Here is a 15311-nt window from a genome sequence, read left to right on the forward strand (position 1 = left end):
TAAAGTCATTAACCCATGCATGCTAATCTTTTCTTTTTTCCCCATCCAGCATCTGTTACCGGCCCCACCACCTGCCTCTCACCGCCAGGAGCTTGGGAACGAAGAGCCGGTGTCCCATCCCGAGAATACCCATCACTTTGCAGACCGAGTCCGCTGAGGCCTCACCGCTCTGTGCACTCTCTTCAGCCTTTCCCTCTCCGTCCTCCAACGCTCTATGCGCTGCAGGAAGGGGCATATGGGAGGTCAGGGCCGGTACAGGGGGAGGAGATGCCGGAGAGGAGGGGGGAAGAGATGGTGGTGGAGCGGGACAGGGCGAGGGAGAGGGCCGGTCCCGCTCCGGGGTCAGGGTGGCAGAGGACTCAAGCATGTCGTCAAAATGATCCAGTGGGTTTCCCAGTTGATGGAGGAATATATGGTCAACTTAAGAGAGCCAAGATTTGATTTGAGGTCAGTTTGTCCGAGGTGAGTGGCTTTCTGGGGGGGTTAAGTTAAGACTGATACGGTTCAGGACACAATTTCACGACCAAGGCGGTGGCCACTCAGCTTGAACCACTGTCAGAGCCCAGAGGCGGCCATCGGACGCAGCATAATAACAGTCACACAATGATTTGTCGAAGCTGCTTGCGGCATGGTAGTCTTCCAGCTACCTGCCAGACTCTTTCTGTAAACCAGTCACACTACCCACTTTCATCTTCTTCTGCCAAACTCCCCCAACCAATTCCAACCCAGTATACAGTTGCCTAGCAACAGAGCTGCTCAACACGTGGGCCGCTGCTCCGGCAAACAGCAGCGATGGAGAAGGACTGCACCTTTATTTAAATTACACCTTCGTTGATAGGCTTCAAAGATGGAGAGGAAATCCTCTCCGATTGAGTGGCGTTAACACTCAATGCTGAGTGCGAATGAGACAAACACATCAAAGTATGTGATGCGTTTTCTACTCTGTCTCCAAATGGCTAGCCACGCCTGGATTTCAGCTCTCTTTGAAATGTAAAACCCACTGAAATGAGCGTATGAATCCTTTTATCTGAAGAGTCCCTGCCTACGACTGACTAGACGGTCCCGACAACACAACAGAAACAAAGATGTGCTCGGTTAGCCTGGCTGATTGGCACTTGTCTGCCTTCAGGGGAAGATGATGCACTGCATATTTGCGTTGGTTTCCGGCTGAGTGGAAGCTGATGCTATGCACGAGTTTGGAACGAGGTAGTCGCACGGAATAAAATGTCCTCTATAAGGATGTAAGTCTTTGACTAATATAATCCTACGATCTGAGCTCTGTCCAGTTCCAGGCCAGTCAACAGATCCAGCATGGAGCCTGGCACATCTCCATTAGCAGCAGCGGCCAAGCATCCGGTGTGTATCGGTCAGAGGATCTTTTAGATGATAAGCCAGCTCCTTCAGATGGAAAGTCACTTCTGCCTCTCGACCACACCGGTTTGCATGAGTGTGTGTGTTCTATCAGGAGTGATGGTCCGGAGGCGAGGCAGAGAAACCACACGGTTTTCCCCTTCCTCTGTTTCTCTCTAGCACACGCTGCCTTCCTGTCTTTCTTCACCAGTCTCACTCCCCTTGTGATGCTAACAGCTGGCAGCTAGCAGGGGCGGCTCCGTTGCAGAGGTCTGGGTGGTGGACAGAGGTAGCGTGCTGGAGAAATACAGCCCACAGAGTGGAGGCAGGGCTGTAAGAAGGTAAAGAAGGGAGAGAACGAGAGACGAGGCTCCAAGCAGATATCCGAGGGAGGTAAAGATGAAAGAGATTTAAAAAATAAAAACACCAGAAAAAACACAAGAACACTGAGATTTCCTACTCCAGGTTCAGAATGCTAAGGCTATCGCTCATGCTCCTGTTGTGATGTGGATGGCGACTGCCGAGCAGGAGAGGGAGGGTGGTGAACGCAGACGGAGGGAGGGGTGATGAGAGCGGAGAAGAGCGACGGATGGATGGAGGAGGGAGGAGGGAGACTCGAGGGATAATGCCGTCATGCCTGGCCAATGGGAGGCCGGCAGTGGAAGCCCCTTCCACCCTCCTATCATCCTCATTTGTTCTCCATTCCCGACCATCGCATCCACCACATCTTTCTCTCTCTGACACACAGAATACATTATTACTAAATTATTGATTCGGAGCAGAAGGCCTAAGTGCAGCTGCATTACAGTGTAATATATTGATTTAATATTATTATATAAATTAATATATATATGTATTTATTATCATTAATCATATTTTCAAGCTATATTGCTGTGGTTATTTAATGTGCAATTGTTTTTTAAGAAGGAATTTTTTTATTAGATCAGAATTTAAGTTTGGTACATGATGTTTGAAGATTGATTTTGGTGGCAAAACCAAAATTACACACCTGATAAAAATGTTCTATCCTGATTTAATAACTAACTATTTTTTTATATCAGCATCTTTAAACTGTACCTGTACAACTTTAGTGACTCACAAATATTTTTAAGAAAAGTTGTTTTAATAAATAATCACCAGATCACCGAGAAAAACAGATCAGGTTAAATCCTTTAACATAAGAATTCCTTGTCATCGATCCCGGTAATTGACTCAAAGATTTCTTTGAGAATAAATCAAAAAGATTATTGATGATGCTGAGACGTTTTGTGTTGTGGTTAATCGTTGTTGACTGAGACGATGACTGTGCAAGGCCTTCTTCCCTGAGTGTTCCTGAAATGACGGTGTCACTTCCATTCAGACAATCCCTTCAAATGAATGTGTGCCTTTAACAAAAAGGCACGATCATTCAATATGATACAGTCATTGCGAAATGTATTGATTCATCCAACCACAGACAGATCTCATAAAACAACTACAAGTACTTCGACACCAGTCCACTCTAATGGCTCAACATTTTTGCCAGATTTCCTTTTTAACATGGAAACTAGTGCTTTTTAATGCCACTAAAATATAAAACATCATATCGATAAAAGTGTTTGGTTATTTTATCTCAAGTTTGTGATAATGTCTCTCTATTGATTGTTTAGTATGTATCAAACCAAATTCAAATTTGATATATATATATATTATTGAAATTTTAATTTTTTTGATTCTAAATTAAACAATATTAATATAAAAATCGGAGGAAAACTGTACAGAAACAGACTTTTATAGAAACTACTATATAAATTCCTCCAGTCTATAAACTGCAAAAACGTAAACATACAATAATAGTAAAGGAATCAATTGAAAGCTATCAGTTAAATCAAAGTCCAAAGAAGAGATCCCCCACAACACAAAAGCACATGAATTTTATTCTGTTAAGGATCTTATATAAGTATACTGGCAGCTGGTGTGACACACAGCATCACATCCAGCATGATGTTTAGGATAATTAGTTCTTACACATGACTAATTTGTCTTGGAAGCTTCTCACTTCCAGATGCAGTTTCTCATGTGCTCACTAGGGGGCGATGAAGGCCAACGAACTGACTAACCTCTAACCATGAGACCTCTGCACCAGAGCACCTCCTTTGCAGAGTCATGCCTCCCTGAATCATTGCTCTGCACAAATGTCCAATAATGTCAAAAAACTCAAATAAAATGAAATCTTTGTTGTCTCTTGGGCACACAACAAAAGTCAACAGATATATTCAATAATTAATATAATCTCTCCTTTATTTAAGTAAGGTGGATCTAAAACTAGAGAGACGACAACAATTTCTGAAACAAGAAGTTCATAGTTAAACCTGCATTAACAGGCAGTTTTTTTAAATGAATGAAATCATACTAACCTTGAGCAGGGCCAGGGCTACATTGAAGATGATGTTCAGACCCTGGAGAAGAAAAGAGAATTGGATATGAGCACAGAAACAAGAGCTCTGAGTTCACGTGTATAAGCAGATTTTTGTAATGCTGAGAGCCATATCACCACATCAGTTTATGTCAGTGTTCCTTTTTTTTTATTACACTGTCACCATTACCTTACATTTCTAAAAGTTTGTAAGAGTTTGTGCAAAAAACATCACGTGTTTGAAATTAAAGCTTTTCTGCAGCTTAATTTAACCCAGTTGTTTTCATACAGAATCTAGTTTCATAAGGATGGGAAGCTCTGCTGCAGACGCACTTCCGGATCTTCCTGGTTAAAGATGAAGAGACTGGACATATTGCCATATAAAGAAAACAAAATTGTCAGGGCAATCTGCACGGGAGAGGAAGCAATCACTGTCTGGGAAATAAGTCTCCTGACATTTTTTACTTTTTACAAAAAGAAATTCAGCAGAAAAGTTGTCTGCAAAATGGCAGTGATGCAGCAAAGTAAGAGAACATGCCAGACTCTATAGAACTCCATCAAATAACTGAACTTTAATATTTTAGCACTTTTTTTCTTTACAAACCAGAAGATAATCAGTTAATCAAAGCAGCCTATCGCAATAACTTTAGCAATAACCCTTAGCAATATATATAATCATGGTTGATAAGCTTTATAATTTCTTAAGAACCTAAATGTTGGTTGATTCTGGTTGATTGCTAAAACTTATCTGTAATATAATTACCAATACGAATATTAAAGCTATTTCTAACTACAAACAAAGGTACCTCAGAAAATATTAAATGAGTGTATTCAGACGTTAAAATAAATATGGACATGCATGCTGTGATGCTGTGTCTGCTCTCCCTATTTTGCAGATACAATAACAGTGAATTTGACACATAAAGAAAAAGCTAATGTAAAGCATCAGTGTCATCATCGCATGGGAACACCCGTCTCCTTGGTCTCCGTGACAACCAGTTCACATGGCAACACAGAGCTAAAAATATCTGGACGGCTCTAAAAATAACGGGAGAAAGAGAAGAAGAGGGGGTGGCTCCATACGCCTTTCTTTGTGGGCCTCAAGATGGTGCTACAGGGCTGAGGCCCGCTCAAAAGATAATCTCAGAGTCATGTGTGTCCGAGGAAAGATGGATTCATGGGCGGAAAGAGGAGAAGATACAGAGAGGCAGAACGATGGAGATGGGGAAATGTGCAGAGGGATGTGTGATGGCTCGAGACTACGTAAAAAAGACAAAAACGTTTCATTCATTACAAACAAATCTTGGGTAGTGACCTCAAGATATGAAGCGGTTAAGAGAGGTTCAGTTAAAAAGAAAATGAATAAATGCTGGGGAACAAGGGGCAGCACGGGGGTGCAGTGGTTAGCTCCGTCACCTCACAGCAAGGAAGTTTCTGGCTTGAATCCTGATTCAACCAGGGTCTTACTGGCCAACATGCTGACTGGGGTAAGGTTAATGGTTGTTTGTATGTATGCATGTATGGCTTTATGTCTATATGTATCTGGAATTGGCTCCAGCAACCCTTATAAGTGTTTTAGATAATAGTTGGATGGATGGATGGGAGGAAAAATGTTGTTGGGAGGAAAAAATAATGATGAAAATCAAAACTTTTGAGAAGCAGAAAGCTGCGGCTGAGTAAGAGAGAATAGGAGCGATTAATAAAGGTGACGACAGACAAGATGGTGGAAAGAGAGAGCGAGAGAGAGAGAGTGACAGAACAAAGAAAGAAGAGAAAACAAGAGGAGTAAAAAATGATGATGCAAACAAGTAAAACTGATGATAAAGATGGTGGAGAGAATTTCGACATGGGGGGGGGGGGGGGCGCATCCTTCCTGACAGGACGGATGCAAGAGATAAGAGTTCTGGTTTAACGAGCAGATTCTCATAATGCGGCTCATTGGTTGAGAAAAACCTGGGAACCTTTTAATTGTTCAGCCTGTGGCCGATAGGCAAACAGAGGGAGGGAGGGAAGGAGGGAGGGGAAAAAAGTGAGGTAGGAAGGCAGAATGAGAGAAGGATGGAAAAAGAGAGGAAGACAAAGAGTTTTATGACTTCACTGTTTTAAGGAACTTTTCAACTTTAAGATTTAAAACAAATTTGAACACATCTGCATTCTCCAGCTCCAGATTCTTTACCTGCCACCGGATCCACCTCACCAGCAGGTGGCGATCAGTTGAAAACCTGTTTCTGTCTTCACCTAAATTCCCAAATTACTCAGCTGCAGTTTAGATGATTCGGTCAAAATTTTTTAACCTGGCAACAATTATAGTAAAGTGGTCTAGGGAATTTCTCTATTTTTTGAAGTTCTGTATCTTCCCTATCAATGCCAGTGTGTTGGAATGTAGTTTTTATGCTAAATAAATGCTTCACCTCCCACTGCTTTTCATACTGTTTCACATCTGCTTAAACAACTGTGAAGCATCTCAGAGCATTTTATAAAATGGTTTCTTTCTCATTTGACTGTTCAAGCTCCACTGTGATCTCACTGATGTACGGGGAATCCATTTTAAAGACAAGGACATCGCTGCAAAATATCACAGAATGCGGTAGAAGAAAAAAATCGATGACTTTCACAATGACAATAGTCACAGAGTACTGTGGAATACCGAGAAGAGGAAGAACTCTTCAGAGGAGCTTCCTGTAAAAGTGCCTAAGAGCAAGAAGGAAGCTGTGATAGTGATCGGGTCACCAGATCCTACTGACTTAATTCAATCTGTGATAGTTTCAACCCTAAAAAGCCTGATCCGGGCATCTCTATTGATTAAGAAGGGCAGATGGTAGATGGATGAATGCTGATACCACTTAGTCTAAGGTGCTTTCTACCTTCTAAATACTGATTGCTGGTAAAAGTAAAGTTCAACAAACTGCTATCTATCCATCCTTCTCTTTCCTTTCATGTCCCTGTCCGCCTGTTGTGATGGTTGGGGACCTCACCACTTCCCTTCCCATGACCCCAACCCTTTACTTCCACATTGGTAGTATTTTCATCTTTACAGAAGTTGACTCTGGACAATGTGAAACAAACAACTCCTCCAGTATTTGAAGAACAAAGTAGGGCCGTGAGTCAAGTTGTACCTCGCAGAGCAGCAGGTCGGTGATGTGGAACACCATGCACAAGGGGAACTTGGCAGTGAAGAGGGTGAGAAACCACTGGGAGGCATACATGTGCGCCTCCAGGTTCAGCTCCTGGAAGTGGGACCACAGGTCTGGAAGCTGTTCCTGTCAGGAGGAGCAGAATCGTGTGAGATAAAACAGCATTTACAACAATACAAGTATGAGGCTCCAGTTGTCATTTCAATTTGAAATTACTTCATTTTTACTCATACTTTATTAAATCATGCCGTCTCAAAGATTATGATGTCTTTCAAGAGTGCAGCAAGAAAAGACACATAAAACAGTTCAAATAATATAAAAGAGACATCACTTGTACATCACACATTGTTTAACATCTAATTTGAAAGCATTTTATTGTACTGAGGATTTTTAAAACTAAGGTTGCAATGACATTTCAAAATCCAGGTTTGCAGAGCTGAGTGGTTTCATTATCTGATGTGTATAATATAAATAGTGAAAGAACACCTGAATTTAATACCGTAAATTCTGGTGTCATTATATTTTCTTTCATATCTATTAAGAGGAAAATTCTTACTCTCATTATTATCTTTTTCACACTTCGTTCCCCTTCTTCACCATATTTTTGTTTTTTTAGCGTTTATCAACTTTACTTAAGGAGAAAAATAGAGCTGCAGAAAAAGTGTGCGTCTGCCTCAGTGTCAACACATGTACAGAGAATACAGGATTCAATTAGCCTTGATGGAAATCCACTTTGGCAGCTAACACTTACCAATGCCACATCACACCTGACTGGATCAGATAGTGAGCTCCCGCCCAAGTGCCAATAATTAGCAGTCAATGCTAACATCCTTACATTGATTTCATTAGGTCGATGCTAATTGAGTGCTAACCGAGTTGATCCAGGTGCTGAGAGACGACTGGTAGCTGAGCCAGGACCATTTAACTCAACTCAGTGTTTGGATCTAGGCTGTAATACCTGAGTAAGAGATGTGACTGCACACAGACGGACAGAATGCAGTTTGTCATATAGAGAGACTGCAGGTCCGGAACATACAGAACATTAATGACTTACTGTGATATTCAATTACTTTTGTCTTGAGGAAATCAGTGTGAGTAAAGCCCGTTGAAAATGCAATATGAGCTTTACAATTGTGGATATGATTTAACTCAGTTTGTGAGACTATTTGCTGTCTGCTTGTCTTTTCCTTTTAATGGTGTCCACTATTGGTTCATTGTACAAACCTTACACTCAGTAAGTAATTAAATGAAACAACCCAGGGGACATTTATTCGGAAAGTAAAAATCAAATCAAATCTCGTGTAAAGGAAATCTCCAAGACGGATGGCTGGTGATGTCGAGCAAATTTCATGGCATTCACATTTATGACATGGCCGAAGAGTCTGATAAACTTTTTTCATTTTTTAGCTGAAATAGTAGTGGACCCTGAGGCTGAAGCATTTTAAATCCAGCCACCAAGTGGAGAGATTAATGGTTTCTTCAGCCGTAGCCAGAGGTGACTAAAAAAAATGTGTGATGAATAAACTGAGAGGATAAACAATCAATGAATACACTTGGACTGAGGTTTGGGCAACAAGGACCTCAGGGCCTGCTGCATTGAGTTTTATTTGTTAATACAGAATTATAAGAGTATCAACACTAAATTGGTGTCCCTTTAAATAAATAAGAATAATGAAATGGGACCAAATAATGGGGTGATTTCCTAAATCAGCAGCTTGTCCCACTTGATAACCAGGGTCGTCTTCCTAGCACTATGTTATTGCATTGTATTAATACATTCCATTACATCTCAAATCCAGCAAACTGCATCACCAACCTGCATTAGCCTCTCCAGCTGGAAGAACTTGCAGTGAAGATCTTCGAAGTTGTTCTTGTAGAGAGCTCTGAGGCCGTATTTATACATGATCTTCACTAACACACAGAAAGCCTGCTCCTCGGGCATCTGAAAGAAAAGGACCATATTAACGAATGAACCTTGAACAAGAATAAAACGTTTAGAGCGTCTCGCGCAACCAAAGCAAACTGGGTAACTTTTGTTGAGAGCTCTTCCGGACATTTGGTGAACAGAGACTTCAAGAAAAGAAACAGATTCACTCTTATTATGTGCAAGTCAGTTATAGTTATGGCAGAGTCACATTTCATTTACAAAGATTTGGGTAAACTCCACCCATCTGCCCCTTGAAGCAAATGATGAATTTCATTTCTGACATATCTGACGAGCTCTCAATACACAAGGAAAGACAGAAGAAGGTGAAAATTATCTGAGAGGACAGTTAGCAACCGTGTGAAAATATATTTATAAGTGAACATGTCACAGTTTCTGCATGTTTCAGTGTATATGTGGCTCAGATGAATGAAGATAAGAGCCATGAGAGAAAACTTATCAATGTGTGTGTGTGTGTGTGTGCATCTGTGAGGCTATATGGATTTATTTCCCCTCACACACACAGACACACACACACACATACACACACTGTGAGGTGATATTTAATCAGAGTGACAGTATGTGTTTGGGGCTGAATGGGCTCCTGCAGGTAAAGCTGAACCCCTATTAATATTCCTGACATCTCCTCTACAACCTCGCCCTTCTTCCTCTTCCTCCTCTATAACCTGTCTCCCTCCTCCTCCTCCATTACCTCTCTGTTTTACTGCCCCTCCTAAAATTTACAGCCTCCTTCTCGATAACTTCTACTGTTTTCTTCTACCACCCTCCTCTGATTTCTACGTCCCTCTCCGCTACACCTCGTTATTTGTCTTGAACGTGCTCCTCCTCCGCAGCTCTTCTCTTTCCTTCCCTCCTCCCTCCACCTCCTCCAGACCTCTGCCTTCCTCTCCACTCCCCCTCCGTCTTCCTACTCTTTAACCTTTGCTGCCCTTGTCGTTTGGACGTCGACCAAACTTCCACCGCCCTCTCTCCTCCACTCGGGAGTCCCGCCTCCATTAGTCAACTCCCCTGTCTCTTCCCCCATCTGTCTTTCAACGGCTCATCAAACAAAAATTCAAGTGTGTTTTACGGAGACAAGTTGCAACACATGCATAAAAAAACGCTGAACAACGCACAGAAAGAAGTTCACTTCAACACGTATGTGAAAGGGAGATATGGAGCCCGGCGACTGCCTGTGACCTTGAGGACAAACGTGTGCCTGTGAATGAATGCCTCTTCCAACTCTTTGTCCCTCCTCATTTTCTGATATGACCCTGTCTCGTGCTTTCAGCCTTTCCTCCTTTAACATTCTCTCACTCCGTCTATTCATCCAAATCATTCTGCTGTTTTCATTTGAGCGGTCAGCAACTTTCTTTTCAGCCAGAGACATTCTTTCTCTCTGCCTGTCTCGTTCCCTGAGCCTCTGGTGTGTCCGTGATTTTGTCTTCCGTTCTGTTTTATTACACCTTGTCAGAGCTAACAGACTTGGTTTCTGTAGAGCTGGTCTGGTGAAGATGCAGCCGCACAATAACGACATATTTTCTTTGTAGTGGTGTTGGCCTTGACTATTTGTTTCACTGTTGTCCTCAGACTGTTTAGTAGAACGTGAACATTCCAGCAGCTTCAGAGAGCTTTTACTTTGAAAACAAGGGAAAAGCACGAGAGGTTCTCCAGTAAATGTAAAGGATAAATGTTTAGGTAGAAAGTACAAGACAAGTAAAAGCATCCACAGTGTTTGATGTTATAGATTGTGATGTATATCGATTTGCAATATATTGCAAATTGATGCGTTATTTCTCTCAGCTAAAGTCTACGTGTGTGTGTATTGTATCTGTCTACAATATAGATCTATCAAATGCATTCTGTTGACCAAGAAAAGATGGATGGAGGGATGACATGTTTACTCACATGCAGCAGGAGAACGGCAGCGAGGAACGACTGACCCTGGCAATAACCAATTTCCTCGTCATAGACAGAGTAGGCCTGTTAGGAAAAAGGGAAAGGAGACAGGGGAAAAAAATTACTTTGGTTATTCTCTCAGCCAGAAATCCTAGACATCAATAAATATGGTTTAAAACGAAGGCGCTGATGCTGTATTCTTGCAACTGCCACTTTACTCTGTATGTTCCCTTCCACTTTAACATGATCTTGGAAAAACAAATGTACAAATAATTCACCATCCCCGGGACCATAACAATAAAGAAACACATTCAACATACATACTTTTTTACATTTTCATACATTTCTTTTATGCTTATATATTTATCCTTTTTGTGTATTTTACTCTGTCCTCTATCTATGCTTGTTTTACTGTTCGATTACTATTCTCATGTTTCCTTCTTGTACGCCTGTGTGCAGCTTTTCTTTGTAACCGTCACATAAACTACTAGATATATTTCCCAGAGGATCAACAAAGCATCTGTCTATCAAAACAACTCTATTATCTACATCCTGGAGGGAAGAATTTCATTTCAGAGTCGTGAGAAATTAACAATTATGCTTTTTGGAATTGAACAGAATAATAACTTGTGATGTGATAATGGCTTCACTTACAGCTGAATTAATCTTAAATACACCAGGCGGATCAGAATTAGTCTCTCGAACACTAACACCCACGTAACCAACTATTCAGTGGGTGGTTTGAACACAAGCCGAACACTGGTTGGCTCACACAGGTGCTAATGACCTCAGAAACTACACCATCACCATGGAAGTGACATCCCTGATGCAAGTGTGAATATCTTTCTCTCATTGAATGGATGATGTGATCCAAAGGCTTGTTTATTGGGGGCTTTGTTGAGCCAAGATGAATTAAAGAACAACAGCAGATTTTCATTTCTGATTCCTGAGATGCTGGAAATTGGCAAAGGCTACTTAGGATTCAATTTAATTGTGTTTTGGTTACACAATTACCTATATTCACAGTCACACAGTTACCAACGTCTGGGGGCAGCACATTTCAGCCACATTCTGATAAAGTGACACCAGTGGATGTGCGATTCCAGTGAAGCAGCTGCGTATTTAATGTCTTGCACTAAGGCAATGGGAAGGGGGATGAGTGTCAGCTGACATTTTAACAGCCCGTCATTTTACCTGCTACATAAAGCATTAGTTATGTTTGGGTATGTTGCTAGAATGACTTTCTGTCTAACAGAGGTTAGGATAAGAGATCAAGAAGAGCAATAAACAGTTTTTGACTCATCCTGAAATATGACTTTCTTGCGCCCGCATGGTTTGGTAATATTTCTAATACCCACTGGAATTTCAGCTGCATCTTTTCAAAAAACCTTTTGGAGACTGTGACAAGTCATCTCATTTTATCTTAAAAGCTTAGTGCCTTGTTGATCTTCCGGCCGTCCGAAGTCTTATCACTCTAATGTGAAGGTTGTCAGAGCATCAGTATACAGATGACATTTCCTCAGAGATCAGATCTCTCTAATATCAGGGTTTTTCCTTCTTTCAGAGGAATTACCCTGGAGGCTGTGTCCCTCTGTTCTCCCCTATACAGCTAATTCTCTGTATCTAATAACATAACACCAATATTTGATGTCCACTTAAATAAACAGACATTCTGAGGACAAGTACATAGGCATAAAGGAAAAATAAATCACAGTACGGTCCACTGGAAAATCGGGAAAGAGTCGAATGAGATGTGTACTATACTGTTCCACTGGATAACAACTCTGTATTACACACAGGCATTTATTTCAAAAAGACGATTGAGTTCTTAACCTGCAATAACTGTTTTAATGACACTAAGGGGGCGAATTATTAACACTGACTTATTATCACCATTCAAGTAGTAAACAGCTACTTATTTGCAGACAGATGGAGCGGACAGAACTGAAACCCACTCTTAAGCTCTGTCTTTCTGAAGGGAGCTTAAGATTCAGACAGGATTTCATCGTCACTAAGTGTTAACATTATACTTGATACATGGATATTATAATAATATTGATTATGGTTGCTCACTTTCATGGCACCAACAACATAAAGTATGCAGATCAATCACCATGGAGACAAGCTGACGCCGGGGATGGAAAGACTGATTCAGTGATTGTCGTCGGTAAAGACATGGACTGCTCATACTTTCCAAGCTTTAGCTGTCTTTACGGATGGTGAGAAACCTTGTTGGTTTATTTATTAAAGTCAGAACTTCAGATGACGGTTCAGGACCAGTGCTGTCTCCTAACCTTCCGGGCTGCTAATGAGCAATCACAGTGTAAACAGGGATCCAGGGAGGAGGCTTACATGCCTCAACCATTCAACCTTCACTCTGTGTAACTTGTTTGGAAGTATTTAAATTAAAAAATCCATCATAGTTCCAATACAGTAGGCTAAATAATAATAAATAAAATATATTTGGCCGCACTCAGAATGTCTGAAAATCCCAGTCCACATTTGTTAATCCCAGTCCTCATTTGTTACGCCTGGTGTTCCCCACCGGGTCAGCACAAGGATGTGTAAACACAAAACCACTGAACACAAGAGATTTCCTTTAATCCTATTCCCCATAACTAGTCCTGGTATAGTGTGATGGTGGTGGTAAACAAAACACAATTTTAATTCAAAATATAATGTGGTTTTCAGCCTTATCCAAAGCAATTTTAAATGATTAAGCTGGTAAAACTTCAATATCTTCCTGACAGTCATGCTGGCAGGATGCTGAGACTTTGATATGTATGTTAACCATAACTATATATATATATAATACTTATATTATAAACCCACTATTACATAGGGCTAAAAGACTATTACCCCCTCTCCATGCTTGAAAAATGTGTGTGGACGTCCAGAGCTACATTGCTGATCTGTTCAGCTAATTTGAAGCTGGATGTGGAGGTAATGGAGAAGTCTTGTGGATATGTCTGGAGTGTAATCTACAAGCTGACATGCTTGATGGAGTGTGGCATTCACACTTCCCCAACTCGGTTTGGAGAAGTGCGTGCTGACAGATGGATGGGGGAGGTCCTGGTGGGTGAAATTTAAATTAGTTAGCCTGATGCGGATAATAGGCTCAGAGGGATAGATTATTACAATATATAGTTTCTCCTAACAAATAAGTATACCTTTTACTTTCTATACAAATTTTCACAAAATGTTTCAGAAGTAAAAATATGTTATCAGTCATTGATTTGGTGAAAAGTGAAGATGAAGTAAAATAAAAGTTTTCATAACAGCTGATATCATCCAATTCTTATCGGTCAGATGATAAATTGTTCGGGCTTTAATTCTGAGGACTACAGGGCAGTTGGAAGGTTTCAGCTTCTACAGCATAAGGTCTGTAGCTGATACCGGTTTATCTCAATATATGGAAAAGAAACCTCAGATACCTCAGGCTGACAAAAGAAATGCTGAATGACAGATTGCAGTGACTGAAAGAGAGTCTAGGCCACATGTGGAGTCATGGCTTCGGGTCTCTGTTGCAACAGTGACTATTAGTGGGCATCTGGGCTGTCAAAGTGTCCTTGAACACGATAATTAATATCTGAACACTCCAGACAGGTGTTTCATCGACTATATTAAAAAGATAAGTAAACTAGCTGACAGGGTGATGATTTCTGTGTGTGAAGTATTGAATAACAGTACATGTGAAAACATACACATTTTGACTGTAAATACATTTTCGTCTGAGATATGTAGCTCTGTCATGTTACATTACCTGTTCAGTTTACAGTAGTAACAGATACTTGTCTTTATAGGTCAAGGGTCAGTTCAGGCAAACCTTAAGTTTCTGCAGGCATGCTTTTTACACGTATGTGGCAGTCTGATCAGAATGGCGGTAACCAGGCTATAAACTAGTATCTTGAATTACGTGTGCATGGAAATACTCAGTGATCACTGGGATACGCAACATTAGCTCGGTTGATGAGGTATGTTAATGCGTTATCATGTTTGCGTTTTCCCCCAGCTTTGTTTGAATTCAGTGTCCATGGAAATAGAGAAGAGATCTTCTTCATCCATTTATCCGAGAGTCACAGTTCCTGAATCGCCAGAGCAGCTGGGAGAACAATATTCTCCTCCCTCCCTGAAAACCCACTGTTAGTGATATTCTTGGACTCTTAGCCCCTGACTCTTGCAGCAGGTCCTGTGAGAGACCAACAGCAGACAGTCTGAGGTTGTACAGGTTAGCTGGAAGTGTGTTCCTGAGTGGAGCATTAACAGAATGAAGCGTATTATCACTGAAAAAGAACATGGGGCTCAGGTGACCTTCCCTGCAGAATAAAGGTTAGAGAATAAGACTCCAGGCTTATTACTGAGTAAGATATGAAGATGAATATAAACTTTGTCCTGGATCCTCTGTGCCTATAACCCACTCATGCCTCAAGATCCAACCAACCTTATCAGCAGCAAATCTACATGGATTTGCATACAAATGAAGGCGGGCTCGCCACTGACCTAGTTGGGTCTAAACTGGATGCTAACCCTTCCTGACAGGTTCTCCCTGAGCGCTGACTGGCCATACTACACTTCTGCATCACCAGGAAAAATATAAAAGGAGGAAAAG

The 15311-nt window shown here is 41.2% G+C and overlaps 1 protein-coding gene across 4 annotated transcripts in view; it reads right to left on the reverse strand.

Annotated features, from left to right (window-relative positions):
- rabgap1l (RAB GTPase activating protein 1-like) overlaps nt 1–15311 on the reverse strand; it is a 98856-nt gene that overhangs the window by 21270 nt on the left and 62275 nt on the right. For all 4 annotated transcript variants that reach the window (XM_053431309.1, XM_053431307.1, XM_053431308.1 and 1 more), the window contains exons 15-18: nt 10712–10786; nt 8696–8821; nt 6862–7005; nt 3747–3788 (exon numbers count right to left, since the gene is read on the reverse strand). In XM_053431309.1, coding sequence (XP_053287284.1) covers nt 3747–3788; nt 6862–7005; nt 8696–8821; nt 10712–10786 — 387 coding nt within the window. The remainder of the gene's footprint in view (nt 1–3746; nt 3789–6861; nt 7006–8695; nt 8822–10711; nt 10787–15311) is intronic.

Source organism: Pleuronectes platessa, chromosome 9, assembly GCF_947347685.1.
Source record: "Pleuronectes platessa chromosome 9, fPlePla1.1, whole genome shotgun sequence".
Taxonomy (NCBI): domain Eukaryota; kingdom Metazoa; phylum Chordata; class Actinopteri; order Pleuronectiformes; family Pleuronectidae; genus Pleuronectes; species Pleuronectes platessa.